Source organism: Coptis chinensis, chromosome 8 (genome assembly GCF_015680905.1).
Source record: "Coptis chinensis isolate HL-2020 chromosome 8, ASM1568090v1, whole genome shotgun sequence".
NCBI classification, from domain to species: domain Eukaryota; kingdom Viridiplantae; phylum Streptophyta; class Magnoliopsida; order Ranunculales; family Ranunculaceae; genus Coptis; species Coptis chinensis.
The window spans coordinates 55455478-55474450 of record NC_141463.1 but is presented as its reverse complement, the minus strand read 5'-3'; the positions used below and the strand labels follow the sequence as shown (position 1 = coordinate 55474450).

Sequence of the window (18973 nt, the reverse complement as noted above, 5' to 3'; positions counted from 1 at the left end):
CCATGGAACTTGTAAGTCATTCACCACATGAACTTTTCTCATGTTCTTCAAAATGGTGTCCCACTTACTGTCCTGCATGGTTTTCCTTGTAACTTTAACCCACCCTAGAAATTAGGGGAAAACGTTCCTATCCAATCGGTAAGCATCCAAAGAGGGAACGTGAAGGAATATCCACAAGGTGAAAGCAAGGGCACACCCGTCTAGGGTGTGTGTAAACGGCTTCTCCTGAAAACTGTTAAACTGCTTCTCCATTTCAGTGTTTAGAAGCTCCACAGCAGCTTTAATGCCTTCGGAAGTAAGATAGCCCCATGCAAATGCATCAAACTGTTCCAAAACTTGTGTGATGTCGACATGAAGTACACTAACTCTGTTCATAGACTTTGGCATCAAAAAATCCTTGACCACAAACAATCTGTTCAGGTGGTATATGTCATTCCTAGTTGTCTTATTCCTCTGTACTGACTTCTGCTTAGCTAACATCCTTGCCGGCAAAATCTTCATTAGCAAAACATCGTCACAGTAACTCCGCCAAAGTTTGGTTGTCCTAAAATACCTTAACCGGAAGGCGGTAGGCACCATTGAATCCATCCAGAAATACCTGTCAGGAGGTCGATATGTGGACAGTCCAGTAAAAAGGGCCACGTTTGACTCCTTGAAAGTTAAGTATACCTCTTTTATTTTGTAAGTCAGTGGTAAAATCCTCTTTTGCAACACTTCCACAATCAAATTGCAGTGGGTAATCATAGTATACCTTTTAATGTCAGTCGGATCTACTGTATTAGAAGAACACCAAAAGGTGATTTCCTGAAATCAACCCTTTCCTCTTTATCAAATGTCGAAAATAACTCATCCTCGAGCATTTTCGGACAACATCTACTAGTAACCTTGATACCACCTTGAGGTCGACCGTCTTCAACTTTTTTAGGCTTATATTTATACACATCTTTCTTCATCCTAGACAGAATAACATAAAACATAATAACATTTTTCTTCCTAATTAGGCAACAGTTTCACCAATCTGAAATAGTAAACATTGTTTCCCTAATCAAAATACCTTCTCCACCTCTACCAATAACTATAATAAGATATCTCATGATCAAACGTAATTACCAAATTCGACAATGAAAATAACTAAAGCAGCACTGTCTTATGTGATGTATCACTGTGTGGCAGATATTTACCAATATCTATGGAACAACCTTGTACCCAAACTTAACCTAAAATGTAAAGAAATAATTGAAAAGTTGGACATGATAGAGTTACCTACCTCCGGTGGATGTACGGTTATAATGTTCTATCCTCTCAAATTGATTTTTTTTTTTCAAATTGAGAAGACAAATCATTATAGCCAAACATCCACCAAGATAGCCAACTCTATCATAACCTTATTTTCAAATATTTTCATATTACTACATGACAAAAAATGATTCGAAAAAAGATTAAGCGTCATGACAAAAATATCTAGGGAATATCATAAACAACAATAGAGATATGTCAAGATATCAATATGATTTAGTGATATATCTTGACATTTTACTATTTAAGATTTTTCCCTTATTATATTTGTCACGATGCTAAACCTTTTACCCAAACTTAACCTAAAACATAAGGAAATAATTGAAAAGTTGGAGATTAAAGAGTTACCTACCTCCGGTGGATGTACAGTTATAATGATATATCCTCTCAAATTGAAAGTTTTTTTCAAATTGAGAAGACAGATCATTATAGCCGAACATCCACCAAGATAGCCAACTCTATCATAACCTTATTTTCAAATATTTTCATATTACTACATGACAAAAAAAAATCCGAAAAAAGATTAAGCGTCGTGACAAAAATATCTAGGGAATATCATAAACAAGAATAGAAAAATGCCAAGATATCAATATAATCTAGTGATATGTCATGACATTTTACTGTTTAAGATTTTTCCCTTATTATATTTGTCACGATGCTAAACCTTTGACCCAAACTTAACCTAAAACATAAGGAAATAATTGAAAAGTTGGACATGAAAGAGTTACCTACTTCCGGTGGATGTACAATTATAGTGATCTATCCTCTCAAATTGAAAGTTTTTTTCAAATTGAGAAGACAGGTCATTATAACCGAATAGCCACCGTGATAGCCAACTCTATCATAACCTTATTTTCAAATATTTTCATATTACTAAATGACAAAAAAATATCCAAAAAAAGATTAAGCGTCGTGAGAAAAATATCTAGGGAATATCATAAACAACAGTAAAGAAATGCCAAGATATCAATATGATTTAGTGATATGTCCCCTTTATTATATTCGGAACCCTATTATATTTGTCACGATGCTAAACCTTTTCTTATGTGATGTATCATTGTAACATATATTTATCTATATCTATGGAACAACCTTTTACCCAAAAGGTAAGGAAATAGTTGAAGAAAATCAAAAGGTGTTTTCCTAAAATAAACCCTTCCATCTTTATCAAATGTCGAATACAGCTTATTCTAGGGCATTTTCAGACAACATCGACTGATAACCTTGATATTAGCTCGATGTGAACCATCTTTGTCTTGTTTAGGCTTATATTTATACACATCTTTCTTCATCCTAGACAAAATAACATATTTCTTCCTAATTACCCAATCATTTCACCTATCAAAAACACTAAACATTGTTTCCCCTAACTTCTTTTACTTTCGTTAACACTACATATTTGTTCACGGAAAAAAAATGGGAAAATAGTTAAAATATATGGGTTCCGAAAATATAATTGCCCAAATACGAATACAATCACGTCAAATTAAAATCAAAACTTGAAGTGTACTTTCCACTACAGATGCAAATCGGGAATACAATTTCGTTTTCAATTTAGGGTTCTGGAAAATTGAAGAGAGAAAGCCGGTTTTCAGGTTGGAGAGAGAAAAGGTCTTTTCGGACATTTGGAGAGAGAATATGCTAATCAAATTCCCTTCAAATTTTGACATTTGGGTTACGATTTTGAAATTTTATTGGGTCCCATAAAAATATATCCATTTAAAATTCTGCATTTAACATTAGAGGGTTGCTAGCGTCCTGCCCCCTGCCCCTTTTAGGGGTTAGGACCATCCTAACCCTTTTGGACCATTACTTGATTTGGAGTGCAAAATGATGTCATCCACTTAAAAGATGATGCTAGTTGAAGTATGAAAATTTTTCTGCACCAACGCACCACACTCCAAATTATTGTTTTATAATGAAATCTATCCAATAGACACAATTCACTTACCGTAAAATGTTACGACTCCTCTTTCCTTGCCACCACCCCATATCTCGTCCATATACCTTACAACTCTCTACCTTACATCTTTCTACAGATAAAAAAAGAAGCTTAGTTCCACCCATTTCTAATCCCAATTTTAGCACAATGATTTTTGGTGTAAATTCATCTCTTCATGAAATTGAGATGGATGAGTCAAATCAAGATCAAACACTACTTGCTCATTTTATTCAAACAAATCACACGATAATTGGGAATTTAAGGTTAATGAAAACGATGAAGGAAGGTTCCAACGGTTCCTTGGTCGGCATCACGAAATTTGTTGTAGGCAGACTCTTATAGCTTTTTAGGCTACTTTGATAAATCATTTATGGGAATTGTGTGGGCAAAATTAATTCAGCAATGGTTGATATGTGCTTCTCTATGTCACTTTCTTATTTTGGTGCAAGTTTGTTTCACTTATTATTTTGTTGTAAGTTATTTTGAACTAAATGTGAAATGGTTTTTTCAACTGAATGTGAAGTATTGCTTTGTTCAGACTTTCTCTTTAACGAACATGTTTGAAGGCATCTTATATATAGTGTCTTGAACAACTTGTTCCTGGGCAACTTATATATGACAATGTATAAGCTGTGCACGATACTGTATAAGCTTTGCATGACCCTATATAACAGAGAAAGTTTATATACGACAATGTATAAGCTTATATACGACAATGTATAAGTTGTGCACGACACTGTATAAGTCCATCTACAATTGAAGCACACACTTGCAGAGAGAATCATATGTTTTTAACATATCAACACACCATCCTTGAATCAGAAATTATTCATAGTGATAGAAAAGTGATTAAATTTGGTTGTTTGCACATGTGGCAAGTTAGGGCAGCTAGTATAAAGTGGCACTTGATAAAGAAAATCAAGCTCTATATGTGCCAAATAGAAATTGCAAGAAAACCATCCATTAGAACACATTTTAGAAAACCATCTATATGTGCCTACAAACACTTGAATCACAAGGTGAAAAACAAGACAAACCAATCTTATTTTTCTTTGCCTACAAACACTTGAATCACAAGGTGAAAAAAAAAAGTACAAACTCAACAACACTCTTTTTATTTTTTTTTTAAAATTGAGTGAAATAGGGAAGGCACTTACTTCTTTATTGCTAGATAGTACTTTACTCGCTTAGATAGTACCCCATTTGTCACCCGGGCTACCAATTAGTTCTATTTGTTCAGGTGTGAAATTTTCAACCACACCCATACTACATCCTCACAAATGTTCGAACTTTACTATTTTTAATGGTTGGACATCCAAATGTATTCCTGGGGCATCTCTAATTTGTGTAGATTTTTTCGAACACGGAACCATTGGCAACATTACGTTCTTACTGACTTTGGGCAATGCATCAAAAACTTTCCTTCTGGAATTGATGATTTGAGATAGAAGTGATCCCGCCTCAGTACCTGCAAATTACTTCAATAAGTGAACTCAAAGCACTCTAACAAATAGGTCTAATTGCATGATAATATCATCTAAGAGGTAATAAAAGTAAAATCCATGTAACCACAAATCTAATCAACATGAATCAAAATAGAAAGAACTACCTAAAATTAACTGGATAACAGAATGTTCACCCATTTGTTCTGCCGCCTTTTTGGTCTTGGCGGGAGTACCGATATATCTTTTACCATGGAAATCCAAAGTTAAGATGAACACTGGAATAAGACCATTTGACTAGGTAATTGTATAAATAGGCATTTCCAAACCAATCTTCACAGCAAATTCATTAAGGATGGATTTGTAATAGGTCATATCCTGCAAGAGTGACAAAAACAAATAAATATATATAACCTAAGTTACATTGACATGGATACGTGTGTCCGTAACCTAAGTTACATTGACACGGATACGTGTGTTCGTATCCGACACGGATACAGAGTGTCTAACATAGCAAAATATAAAAACTTGAGGTATATCACATACAATGTTTCCACGTACCTGATAGATATTATTTCTAAAATATGGCGTGTCCATGTACCATAATATATAACTATAAACCAACTCCCAAATTATACAAAAATAAATAAATAAAGCATAATAGTAGAACAAGGTTTAACATAATAGTAAAATTACTCAGCAAACCAAAAATAATTCAAATATTAGTTAAATTGGAACCATTGATTATTGTAGCATGTGAACATGGTGTTTGTTTATGCATCACAGTGGAGCACCATATACAAAAGCTAATATAGACTTTTTCCAAATAACCTTTTCAAATAAATGTTTCTCGAGTATTATTTCCTTGAGAGTCAAAACATACTTCACTAATTTACTATTGGCAACCTTGGCACTGCTCACAAGAAATTTGCAGACATTCTTTGTTGGTTGGGTTGGTGGGAACACTAACCATTTTCATCCCCAACTAACCTATACATAGTATTTCATGTTTTATCTAAAACAATAAGAAAAACAAAATTGGGCACTCAAGCTACAAATAGATGCATACTTTCATCAACATTAACCAGAAGAGTATTTACAAGCTTGCATAGTTGCATATGAGCTTTATTTTTATCACTTAAAACAAAACAGCTCCCATAAAAGTAATAATTCACATGGATAGAAATGTGATCTTTTTTATGACAAGGTGCCTCATGTTAACGTATATATCATAACATATTAAAAAGTATATGTCATGTTAGAATAACAAAACATGATATATATTATAGCATAACTAGATCAAATAGCATAAGTAAGGCTTAATTAAATCAAGTTACAACATAACTATGACTTGGACATGTCATCCAAGTGAAACAGTCTAATCGCCATATAACATGAGTCCGCACACGCACACGCGCACACTCACACACACACACACACACACACACACACACACACACACACACACACACACACACACACACACACACACACACACATGCATCCAACACACCTCATCTATTATTGGACATCCTTCGTCTTTGACCTTCTTCAATATAGATTCCAGAGCAACTTTAGCAGCATTCTGTTCTGCCTCTTTCTTATGTAGAAATGTCTCAATCGACATATAATTTACCCCATCAATCGAAATAGAAGATCTAAATTGTGTCACAGTTCCAAAGCTTTCAGTAGTTAGGTCGGAAGTGGCAGTTTGGATTTCTGAGCATACTATTGCAATCGGTTCTTATGCATGCATTCATCTGGAATACCTACACACATAGTACAATTTATCAAGATATAGGTGTTTATCGATACTTAATTTCTTGATATGTATCATGGATGTCTAAATTAAGCCCAGAATTTGAACAATGTAAAAGTTGAGAATGTACTATTTGCGTCCATATTGATCATGCCCTAGATTTATGAAATCTGAAAACAATAAGGAGGAGATTAGAGCTATCAATCTATGTCAGCTCAACACAATACACAAACAAAGACAAGAAATATATAAGTAAAGACTCACCAGGGGCGAAATATGTAACAAAATTGGAGTCAGTGGCTGAGGGAGGGCTGACTGGCAGATCGTCGATATTGGGTACAAGAAGGCTATACAACTCTTCGTCTTCTTCCTCTTGCTGATGACTAATAATTTAAATTGAATCAGAGACACTCACAACCTTTCTAATCTTCTGGGAAATATGAAAGATAGGTCGTAGTTATAAATGAGCCTCAAAATTATCTCTTCTAAAGCCTGCACCCACCACAACAACTACCCAAAAAAATGCTTGTGTCATATTTCGAGTCATTCTTAAACACTAATTTTCAATTGTATCAGTTTTGAGGTGAAGGAGGAGGCGATGAAGGCTAAGAATGAAGAGTAATTTTCTTTTCCATTTTCTTTTTCTTCTTTGGAAGCCGGGAGAGAAATCAGCAAAACACGTACAGATTTGGTAACTTGGTGTAGCCAGTTAAATAACTGATCTACCGGTTTTACCCTTATTCAATTTTGATGAAAGATTGGAAATCGACAGTGCAGAACACTACGCATTGAGTGCATTTACAGTACTGCGTATTGAAGAAAAAGTATTTCAAAAATATGTATTACCCACAAATAGTTTCAATTTAGCAATACATTGTCTCATTACTAAATCAGTCGTGGCAATGTCGAACTTCAGAGACATGGTAAGCTTAAACCAGCAGATGGAGGCGCCTCACTCTGGGTTCAAATTCACTTGGTGGAATAAACAGATAGGAGTGGATAAGGTAGTGGGGAAGCTAGACAGAGCATTTGTAAATAATGAATGGAACCTTTTGCACCTAGGCTGGAGGTACAGGGATTTGAGTAAATTGTGCTCTGATCATTCACCTCTTGTTGGTTAGACAACTACAATTCCAAGGCCCATGAATGTACCCTTCAAATTCTTCAAGATGTGGACCACCCATCCAAGTTTAAAGGACCTGGTGCTTCAGAGTTGGTCTGAGCCCATAGAAGGTCATTCAGTTTTCGTGCTTACACAAAAGATCAAACGCCTGAAAGGTAAACTGAAGTTCTGGAACCGCAATATCTTTGGGAACTTGGACACAAAAGTGAGAGAGGAATCTGAGGTTCTAGAGAATATGCAAAAAGAGTTGAAGAGTAATTTCACTGATGCTTTGGCCAATGAATTGATTAATTAAGAGAACAAAGTCGAGGGCTTACTGGAGCAAGAAGAATCTTTTTGGAGGCAGAAGTTCAAGGTTAACTGGGACAATGACTTGGATAAAAGTACAAAGTTCTTCCATGCCTTAGCTTATATGAATAGAAACAAACCATACATCACTGAACTCAAAAACAAAGAAGGGGTAATTCTCACTGATTAAAAGGAGATTGGAGATTTCATGGTGCAGCAGTTTTCTAAGAAATTGAAGAGGGTCGAGTTGCCGACTGACAAAGATCTTATCAAGCTGGTACCAAGGTATGTAACAGAAAAGGATAATGAGATCTTGACTCGGTTGCCCTCCCTAGGGGAAATAAAGAAGGCGATATTTGATTTGAATCCAGATAGCTCCCCTCGGCCAGATGGTTTCTCAGGCCATTTCTTTTAGACATTCTAGGACATAGTGGGGTTGGACATGGTCAGAGCGGTACAATACTTTTTCATCAGAAGTCCTATTCTGAGTAGCTTTAATACAAATTTCTTGGTAATGATTCCAAAAGAAAAGGGTGTGAATCAACTGGATAGATTCAGACTGATATGTCTGGCAAACTTTGGTTTCAAAGTCATTACAAAAATCTTGGCTTCAAGGCTTAATATTCTCGCTCAGAGGATTGTCACAAAAGAATAATATTAGTTCATTGCCAATCGGAACTCCTCTCAAGCAATGGGGTTGGCTTCTGAGCTCATCAATAAGCTGAATGTCAAGAGAAGAGGTGGTAATATAGGCATCAGGCTAAATATATCGCAGGCCTTTGATACTCTGGATTGGAATTTTCTTTGGGCAGTTATGCAAAGAATGAGATTTGATGGGAAACTGATAGGGTGGATATAGGGAGATGTAACAAATAATACCATTTCTATTCTCTTTAATGGAGGGCCTATTGGATGTTTCACAGCGGAGAGAGGGCTCAGGCAGGGAGATCCTCTTTCTCCGATACTATTTGCCTTTGCAGAGGATTGTCTAAGTAAGGGTCTAGAATGGCTTTGTGTGAACAAGAAAATACAAAGAATGGTGATACAGAGTAACTATTCTAGCCATACACATCTTATGTTCGCTGACGATATCTTCATCTTCTGCAATGCAAGAAGGAGGCAGCTTATTAATCTCATGGAGCTTCTAGATTCCTATCAGTTGGCATCGGGATAACTCATAAGCAAAGAAAAATGCAAGATTTTCTTGAGTTCAATGACATATAGAAGGAAGCAGGACATCGAAGATATCATGGGCATAAAAGAGGGGTTTCATCTAGAAATATATTTGGGTGTTCCCTTAACTGTGGGTAGGGTTACAAGAGCAGTGCTAGCTCCTTTGGTTGACAAGATTAGAAAAAGGGCAGCTAGTTGGGCGAGAAAGATGATATCCTTCAAGGGTCGTGTGGTTCTAGCAAAGCAAGTCCTTAATAGCATACCAGTGCATAATATGGCTATTTAGAAATAGCCAGTGTCTGTGATCAAAGAATGTGAGGGCATTATTAGGAATTTCATTTGGAGTGGCACTCCAGCAGAGAGGAAATTCATCATAGTAAAATGGCAAAAGGTTTGTCGGCCAAAGGAAGAGGGTGGACTTGGTCTCTGAAAGCTCAAAGATATAAATATATCTATGCTTATGAAACTAGCCTGGAGTTTACTGAATGACACCACGGATTGGTCAGAGTTTATGAATGGAAAATACAAGAACAAATTGGGGGGTTGGTCGAGCCACAGAAGATCTACAATGTGGACTGGTTTACAATGGGCCCTCAGAGAGATGGATACTTATCAAGGGTGGATCATCGAAAAAGGAGAGAATATAAGCTTATGGAGGGACAACTGGATAGGTGAGGTGATCATTGGAAACTTTATCTAGGACAAAAGGCTCTTACAGAAACTTAAAGCACCCCTCAATGCTTGCATCCAGGGGAATCACTGGAAGTTTCCCGAATCCCTGAAACAAATTATTATCAATCTTCAGGTGGATTTAAACCAGCTGCAGCTTCCAGATCAGCACAGAGAAGACAAAAGAGTTTGGCATCAATCCACTAATGGCTTGTTTTCAGTTAGATCAACATATGAAGCAATAAGATATAGGGCCAATGGGCCGCAGTGGACCAAGTTTCTCTGGTCAGCTGAGGTGTTGCCAAGGGTACTAGGGACAGGCTGGAAAATTCTCCATGGTGCCATGCATACAGATGAGAAACTAAGGGGGAGGAAATTCCAGTTGGCATCTCGCTGCTGCATTTGTATGGTGGCAGAGGAAACTCAAGCTCATATTTTATTTGAATGCACGCTTGCACAAAGATGCTGGGAGCTCATAGCAAAGAACATACATCATCACTCGAGGATTGCCAATAGGGAGGAAATGTTCAAAAAATGTCGAAATGAAAGTCCTGTCTTACAAGATCAGTGGAAGGCAGCCGCAATCACATGTTTGGTCACTGTTTGGCAAAATAGAAATGAGGTCTTATATGGCAGCAAGAAGTTGAGTATAAGTTCCGTCATGTTTCAAGTTCGAGGAACGGTTAAAAGAGCTTATGACCGATCGAAGAAACAAATGAAAAACTCCATCAGATACTTGGAAGTTCTGAAGGCCTGGAAGGTACCAGTCAAGCTAAGGAAGGCTCCACGCATCCTTGAATGATATTGGGTGGCACCTCCCAGTACCATGATAAAAGTGAATGCTGATGGTTGTTCACGAGGAAATCCTAGAAATTTAGGTTGGGGCATGCTTCTTCGAGATAGTACTGGCAATGTTATTGGCGCATATATAGGAAGCCTGGGTATTGCCACAAACTTTATAGCGGAGAGTTTCGCGAAAGTGGAGGGCATCTCAAAAGTGGTGGAACTGGGATGGAAACTTATCTAGGTGAAATCTGACTTTACTGCGGCAGTGAAATCTTTTCAGAATGATCAGGTACATTGGCAAATTTGTGCAGCTTGGGACAAAGTGAAAGGGCTAGCGGACTGGATCATTGTGACTACCACTTGGTGTGAGGCTAATTTTGGTGAGGACATTTGCTCCAAAGAAGCAACTCACCTGGCAAAGGGAGAGAAGAAGTGGTGGGATGGTAGGCCGACATTCTTGCACAGAATTGAGGATATGAACACCACGTACTATAGATTTGTAAACTGAGCTTTGAGATAGTGATTTACTATCAATCTTATCCATTCTTTGTACTTCTAAAAACTTTTTATTAATACAATTACCCTTAGCAGAAAAAACCAAATCAGTCGTCCGAATGCCATTTGGCACGACCATCCCCTGCAACTAATTATTGTAGTGCTTCACTACATAATACACGCTATTCATTACTGGGTCGTTGTTTAGTTGGTGTTAATTACATGCATCAAAATTTTAGAAATTAGGAAACAAAATGTGAAAGATCAAATACTTATGCAATCAGTTCCAGTCACTTGTCACCAAACCAAATATGGTATTTAGATAATTCCCTTTATGAATCACATCTTCTAGTATTCCTTGGCTGATTTTGGTTGTTCTTTCGTTACCCTTATTCCGTATATTTTGTTGTTATTACTATTTTTAGAACTACTAAATCTCAATCTCAAAAATAGTATGTTAAGAAACCAAATACAACAGCATAACACGTCAATGTACTGTGATAAAGACTGACGTCGTGGTCCACGAACAGAATGTCAATGTTATGTTCATTGTTCTTCTTATAAGCCCAACCTATCATGCTTGCTTTGTTCACTAAATAACACTCTCACCAAAATAATAAGGGATCTACATTAATAACTATACACACCATTCAACGATATGCAACACTCTTAAATTCCGTCTATTCAAGTATCATCCACATTTGAGTTACTCAAAATACCTTTATTTGCACATATTACATTACAAAATGCGAACTGAGACAATGCGCTGACCGATTACAACATCATGGCACATAGTTCTCAATCACTAGTGTTCCATCGCCAAGGTTTTAACTAATGAATTGTGCTTTTGGTGCTGCTACCTTCATTGCACATGGTCTTTTCGTTAGCAATAATGCCTCATACTCCATATCCTCTTCAACCATCATGGAGCAATCTAACTGCTCTGCTTTCCTTTTCTTCGACTGCACCAATACTTAAGGGAACAATTAATAAATACAATAAGAATGTCCATCTACACACAATATACAGATGAAATATGACAATGAATATACCTTCTCTACATACCAATAAGGGTAACTAATGGTTCATGCTGCAATGTAATGACCATAACCGACAATGAAAATAACTAATGTACAATTATCAATGATGCAATATACCCTAGCAAAAAGACAATGCAAATTAATACCTTCTCCACCTACCATTAACTACACCAAGACATCTCATGATACAATGTCATGGCTAAACTCGACAAAGAAAATATGAAAATAAATAAAGAAGCACTGTCGACACAATATAGTTAAGATGACCTTCTTAAACACTCCTCGTGGAGGGAGGAATTCTTGTGGAGGTTGTTTATCATGGAAAATAGGGCTCTCATAATATTTGAGAATGTCAAACTTAGAAAGCAACTCACAAGAAGACACGAAAGAATCTAACTGCAGAAACTGTAACTCAAATGCCCATTATGCATGCAACTGAATCGAAAGTAAACCTCTCATAACAACCTTCCTTTTGGCATCACCATTATCAAACCTCACATAAAGGACCTTGCAGAGCATTTGTATGCGTCACAGATTTTCTTTACTGTCAGGCTTACACTGTTTATTTATCAATGACATGCCCAGTGCATACTCATGACAGGTTGCACACAATTTGAAGTTGTCTATTTTCAATCTCACCAAATCTAACTCCAAACTCTCCAAATAGTCACATTTTATTTCTAAAACATACTTCACCAAGAATTTAACATCAAATCCATAATACGTAAGCAAATCTAAGTCATTCATAATATTGAAAAACTTTCCACTCTCAACAGTCATCATATCCAAAGTCAGTTTGTACAAGCAATTCATTGTGACTATGAATATTTCCCACATGTGGCCTTGGGTGTCTAAATCTAGACAGTGAGGTGATTATGGATGACATTGTAAGAACAACCTAAAATGATTATTGTTCACCATACCAACAATCTCTTCAGAACTCTTACCCACCAGCCAATACTAATCAAATGTCCCTATCTCAACATGCTATCTCCACATTCTGTTTGCCCTAAATCTACCCTCCTTCCTCCTATAAGATTCAAGGTCATTTTCATATTCAAAATCTACCATAACCATTACAATATGACAGCCACATAATAAGCTAAAAGATAGACGATGATTAAACTTAATTAGGATGACAAGTACTAAAGTTCAAAAGGTATGAACTAAAGACAGATCCCCCTTAACTAAAGAACAATAAATAGGCTAAAAGAAATAGAAAGGGTACACAAAATGATGAGCTATCAACGAAACTAAAGGCCAACTTCTCTGCACTAAATAGCAAAGTCTGTGGGTCTTGTTGCCGTGGGAATTGGGAGGGAAAAAAGGGCAGGATAAATGAGAGGGAAAATTTGGCGGGAATGGGTTAGCCTTAAGTTGACATGATCGGGAATCATAATTCAGCTATAGTCCTTTCATAACAGAAAGGAGTGGAGGAGAGAGAGATCTTTTGTGCATTCAGTAGATACCAACTAGGAGAAAGGGCATTTTAGTATTTGCACTAGAATAGTAAAAGTTAGCAAAAACCACTTTAACACTATGCACGTCCTAAAAGTGATTAAAATCTTCTGACCCTGGTCAACTGGTGGCGCAATAATAAATAGTCAACGTCCAATTATTTAATTTTCCATTGTTTTTTCTCAATCAAAATGTATCTCTAACCATATAAAGGGTTTGACAAGAAGATAGAATTATATGTGAATCTGGTATCATTTTGGTTACTCTGGGGCGTATAATTTTCATTTTTATATCCTCTAGTTTGAAAATTATAGAGGGATGCTTTAAAGATACTCGTACTCAAAAGTCGTGATTCTAAACGTAACCTTTTGAAAACTACCCATAACAGGTGATCTTAGGCAACTTTTGTGTCGGCTCTTTATTGAACCCAATCTAGTCAGGCTATGGCTTCAGTTATGTGTGTTGAGGGATTTACTATGGAAGACGTAGTAGGAGGGTTTATCTGTTTGGACACTAGTTGGTGGTGGAACTAGGTCTCTCTGGTGGATTTTGGTAGTTAAGGTTAAACTGGGATGGAACCAATGCTCTGTTCCGATTGTTATAAGTACCTTGTCCTTATGTGAATGTATTTTGTGGTTTGACGTGATTGGTGAATGAACCCTGGAGGTGGTTGGATTTGTGGATTAGTATTCCATGTGAAATTTGGGTGTTACCTCCATGGTGTATTTGGTATATTGAAAGCACAGACTTCTTCTAGTCGAAGTGATGATATGTTGTTGAGAAAGGGACAATTGGTATCTATGTGGTTTAAGCTAGGACAGAAAGTGCATGGTGATATGGGCGACCCTTAGTAACAAGTAATCGATCCTTAAATTGCCCTTAGAAGAATAGAGATTGCGTACTTCTAAGGGTTGGTCTATGTGGAATCCATTGCCCATTTTGTTTTTGGAAAAATCACATAACTATTGATGTATCGAGAACTTTGCATAATGAGAACGGAGGAAAACAACTATGTTGGAAAAGAAATGTAAAACAAAGAAAAAGAAAATTGTATACTCGCTCCATAGGATCACACTTACTCAAACGACGAGTAAAAAAAATATTTTACAAAGAACATACAAGATATAGGTGGACTAAGGTTCTGACACTTAGAACAACACACTCCAAGAGAAGGGTCTAGTTACCTTAATAATGCATTCCCATGGAATGCATCAAGAAAACATGACGAGTCATTTATAGTCAGATATTCAAGACTATATGTGGGGTCGTTTTAAGTCAGATTCCCTAAGATTATGTATATGAGATAGATGATATGTTGTTAACTATATACTAATAGTCTAAATAGTTGGGGATATTTATAGAAAAACATATGAAAGCATACACCCCCAAACAGAATGAAATGATGTATTTGGAGAGTACGATGCAAAATGGTAAAATGCATAATGATAAGAGAATGTTTGTGTAACCCATCATGGAATTTATGCAATAACCCGTCATGTTTGAATTGTCCAAAAGAGGGAGAGGTTGGTAGTAGATGTTCTTCATGAGGCTTAAATATATGATAGGGAATAGGACATAACAGGTTTCACAATTACTGAAATGATGGACTCTTGTGTTTGTATATTGGGCAAAGTCTCTTTACTAGGAAGGTTTAGAAAATTATGAATGATCTCAAAGGCAATTGGCTTAAGTGCGAATTTGAGGTTCATTTAAAATGGTTTTGTGGTGCTGTCCTCAGGAATTGGTGGATTTTTTTTATGAATAGAGAATGCCTTTCAAGAGGTGTTAAATTGAGATGGTGATGGTTGGGTGGTGGTTCTTCACATGATCTCGAGGACTCAGAGAATTCTTTATCTAGTTTTGGCGTTTCCACAAGATTGTGGTTTATATCTACAATAGTAAGGATGTCACAAATGTATTCCATCGATAAGTTTTTAACGGTCAAACTAAATTGAAATTCACTTTCCACCATCGATTTTATTCTCTCTTTTCCAAGCATTTCATTTTCTTTGTCCTCTCTGCCTAGATCTTCATAAATTTTCTCAATGCCATTTTCCAAGTTTGACGAGTGCAATACATGCTCTTGAGTTCTTCTGCCAGAGTTTTCTCATTTATGGGTAATGATGCATTAAAGCATGTGAGAGAAATTATGATGTCGGGCATATAGTCATCATCATAAGATTTGGAATTCACACGATACTCAGGATGGGCTTTATCAATTGACTTTGTTATAGTAACACCATGTTTCTCTTGTTGGTTGGGTTTTGAAATGTTGGGAAGGATAATGGTCTCAAATGTGGCCTCTTTTGAACTAGATTGGAGAAAACATAAGGTAGTTCCTATTTTTGAGTTAGTATTGATTGCTTGTCCATTTGCTAGTACAGTTGGTCTGTGATGGATGGTGGAGTGGGATATGATTTTGATACGGATGGTGATGTGAATGGTAATGGGCTTTGGGTGAAACTATTGTCTGACTGACTAGGTGGATATATGAATGGTGGTTGACTATTTGTGGTGGAACTCTATAAATTGTCGACATGATTAGAAAACTCTTGAGTGTATGGGGTACTAAAGAAGTTTGAAAATTAAAGTTCATAATCATAAGGATTTCTCGAAGTAGACTCTAATTTGGTATATGATGGACAATGGGATAACTAGTGATAAGGACTACCACAAAAAGAACAAGGTTATGGGTTTGCATTGTAATTCCATGACGGTTGCGATGCATATTGATAACACATGAATGCTAAATCAATGATGATGAGCAAATAGTAGAAATTCATTTTTTTAGATTTTTGAAAATATTTTCTTGGTCTATAGATTACTATGCCCTATTCAAATGAACAGTTGGGCACGAAAATAGGATAGATCTACTACACGGCTCAGAATAGTAGGTAGTCACTTCACCAAGTGGTATGCTACCAAGAATCTCACTCATAATGAATCTAGGGGAGGGGAGTAAGGAAGGTAGTTGGTCCATCGAAATCGTGTAACTGATTACTCCAAATCCTTGTGGCTATATTTTTGTCATTTTCTAGAGGAGCGTGACTATTTTGGGCTCTAGTTGATTGATTTTAATTTATATTTTTAGTCTACGACTTCAAGAATCAAGCAATGTCTGATTTATCTACATTGGGGAATGACTTCCCAATGGTTGTTATATGGGTCGGGTTCAGCTTTATGCGTGAATGTAAATTGCAGTACGGAAATCAAATTTCAAACAATCACGTAAGCATGCTTGAACACGCAAGGTATCCTCTTACGTGGGCTTCAAAAAGGTTTAGAATTTACCTCTTAAGCCGAACTTACATGCTGCTTGAGGAGAAGGCGACGTTGGTTGGCGCATGATATGAGAATGAAGCCCAACCGTTCGAGCTTTTCACTGTTTTATATTACAAAAAAGGTCCAATTAAAAAGCCCACAGTCCCCTTTTTTTATAATTAAACAACTTTGCCTTCAAGAGCCCAAAACATAAAAGTAAACTAACACTATACTAATCTAATAGATTAAGTAGTTTAGATAGATTATCTTGATTAACTAGAGCTAAACTTAGTTAGAGTGTTGATTATCTAGTCGATTCAAAGTGTGCGAGCGTACGATTCACAACTCGCCTCGCACACTTGAACTTCTCAAGACAATGAAAACTATAATCTCTTGGTAAGTTTAGAACTTCACCCAAATGTTCACTCATGTTCACCCACATAATCAATAAAAAACTCATATTTTCTATTTTTTTCCGTTTTTCATTTTTTTTTTCTTTTTATCTCTATCTATTACAAACAAGTTCCACTGATTTATACTACTCTATTAAAAAATCTGAGTTTCACAGTACAACCACACATGGAAAACAACTGAACTGTGAAAAAACCAAGTATCATTTTTTGGAGATGGGCTTGCGGTTGGCTACTGACAAGGGGGCAGTTGACCGTGCGGTAGCGCGTAAGATTCTGGCAAACTCCTGTCGTTTTTCAGCTACAACTTCAGCTCCTCTCCAGCATGTTGATCTCAAACCTAGATTTACAAAAAAGTAAGTCAGTAATGAAAAACAACAAAATAAATCAACGAAAATTAAAAAAGTAAGAAGTGAAAAGGTGAAAGTGATGCTTCCCTCCTTAGATGCTCAACCAAGCATTCTTGCTCCTTCAATCCATGATGGCGGTGCCATTTTAAGTTGTTGTAAGTGTTGAGTCTTCAAAAATTATTGAAGTGTGGTTCACCATAGATTGTTTAGAGTTTAAATGGTTGGGAGTTTTAGAAGAAAGGAAGGTAGGATCTTTATTTTAGAACTTGTATTGGTTAACTAGTTTATGAAGAACATTGAAAAGCTTAAGTTGTTTTAATAATTGAAAGAACACAAACTTGAAAGAAATGAAATGATTGATTTAAGAAGAACAACAAAGAAAGATGATTGATTGATTGAATGACAAAAGCAAATAACAAGATTAAAACTGAAGAACAATAAAGTAAATGACTTGAATGAAAAAAAGACTAGAAAATAAATCCTACGTGACACTAGAATAAGTCTAGGTTCATTCTCTCTCCCTAACTTTTAGTTCTTATACCCCTACTTTATGCAAATGACTGATTTATCCTTCTCCATTACATTTGGGACACTTCACCCTTTGCTTTATTATTTTGATTTTTCCTTTTGCTTTTTGATTTCTTCTTGATCAAGATAGGTTTTAGAGAAAGCTATCTTTTGTGTTAAGGACATCTACCTCTGGTCTTCTGAGTTGAGGACTTGACTTTAAGTTCTTTGGTTCTGAGTCCTTGACCTTTGAAATTTGACTTTGACTTTAACTTTTCCAACACTTTTTCATAGCATTTTCAAGTCTTCATAATAAGCGTAATTAAGGCTCCTTTTGGTGCTAAGACAAAACTTTTATGATAAGTGGTCTGAATTGCTCTGTAACCTGAAAAAGCTAATAAAAGCTATGAGTTGTCTTTTCATTAAGCATAAAAAAGGTTGTAATGCAGTAATATACGGGTAATAAAATACACATTTGGGAGGTGATCACGAGACGAGGAGAGAGATTCCTTATTAGATTTCATACGAGACAAGATTTTCTCAGCTTTTAGTTTTGACTATATGTGGGACCCACTTATCACTCAAGAATGTGAGAAACCCATTCTTTTCGTAAGTCCACTCAAGTCCGTATAGAATGAATCCAGTAAACAAACTCAAAATCTTTAAGATATTTATAAGTTTTAGATTAGGTTATTTTTTTTTGTATATATGATCTCCAAACTATTCTAAACATTCTCACAAATAATCAAAAAAATTAAAAATTTCTAAACTTGCTAAATATGATATAAAAAATGGTGAAAATGAACAGTTTACAATTAGGCAATTTTTGTAATTTGTTGATGACATTGGATGGGAGATTTGATTTTTTTTTTTTTTTTGTGATAATGTTTTAAGTAGTTGGAAGATCATATGTATAAAAAAATTAGCCAAATCTAAACTTAAAAATATCTTAAAAATCATGAGTTTGTTTACGT

General features: G+C 36.0%; 1 protein-coding gene across 1 annotated transcript; it reads left to right on the top strand.

Annotated features, from left to right (window-relative positions):
• Positions 1-7341: 7341 nt before the first annotated feature.
• LOC147482016 (uncharacterized) lies at positions 7342-10494 on the top strand. The gene is made up of 2 exons (XM_086579160.1): positions 7342-7551; positions 9829-10494. Exons 1-2 carry the CDS (start codon positions 7342-7344, stop codon positions 10492-10494), a joined length of 876 nt encoding a protein of 291 aa, XP_086435286.1.
• Positions 10495-18973: the final 8479 nt, after the last annotated feature.

Coding starts and splice junctions, on each gene's coding strand:
- LOC147482016 (XM_086579160.1), top strand. CDS start 7,342: ATGTCGAACTTCAGAGACATGGTAAGCTTAAACCAGCAGATGGAGGCG. Junction 7,552..9,828: donor GCTCTGATCATTCACCTCTT/GTTGGTTAGACA, acceptor ATCAATCTTCAG/GTGGATTTAAACCAGCTGCA.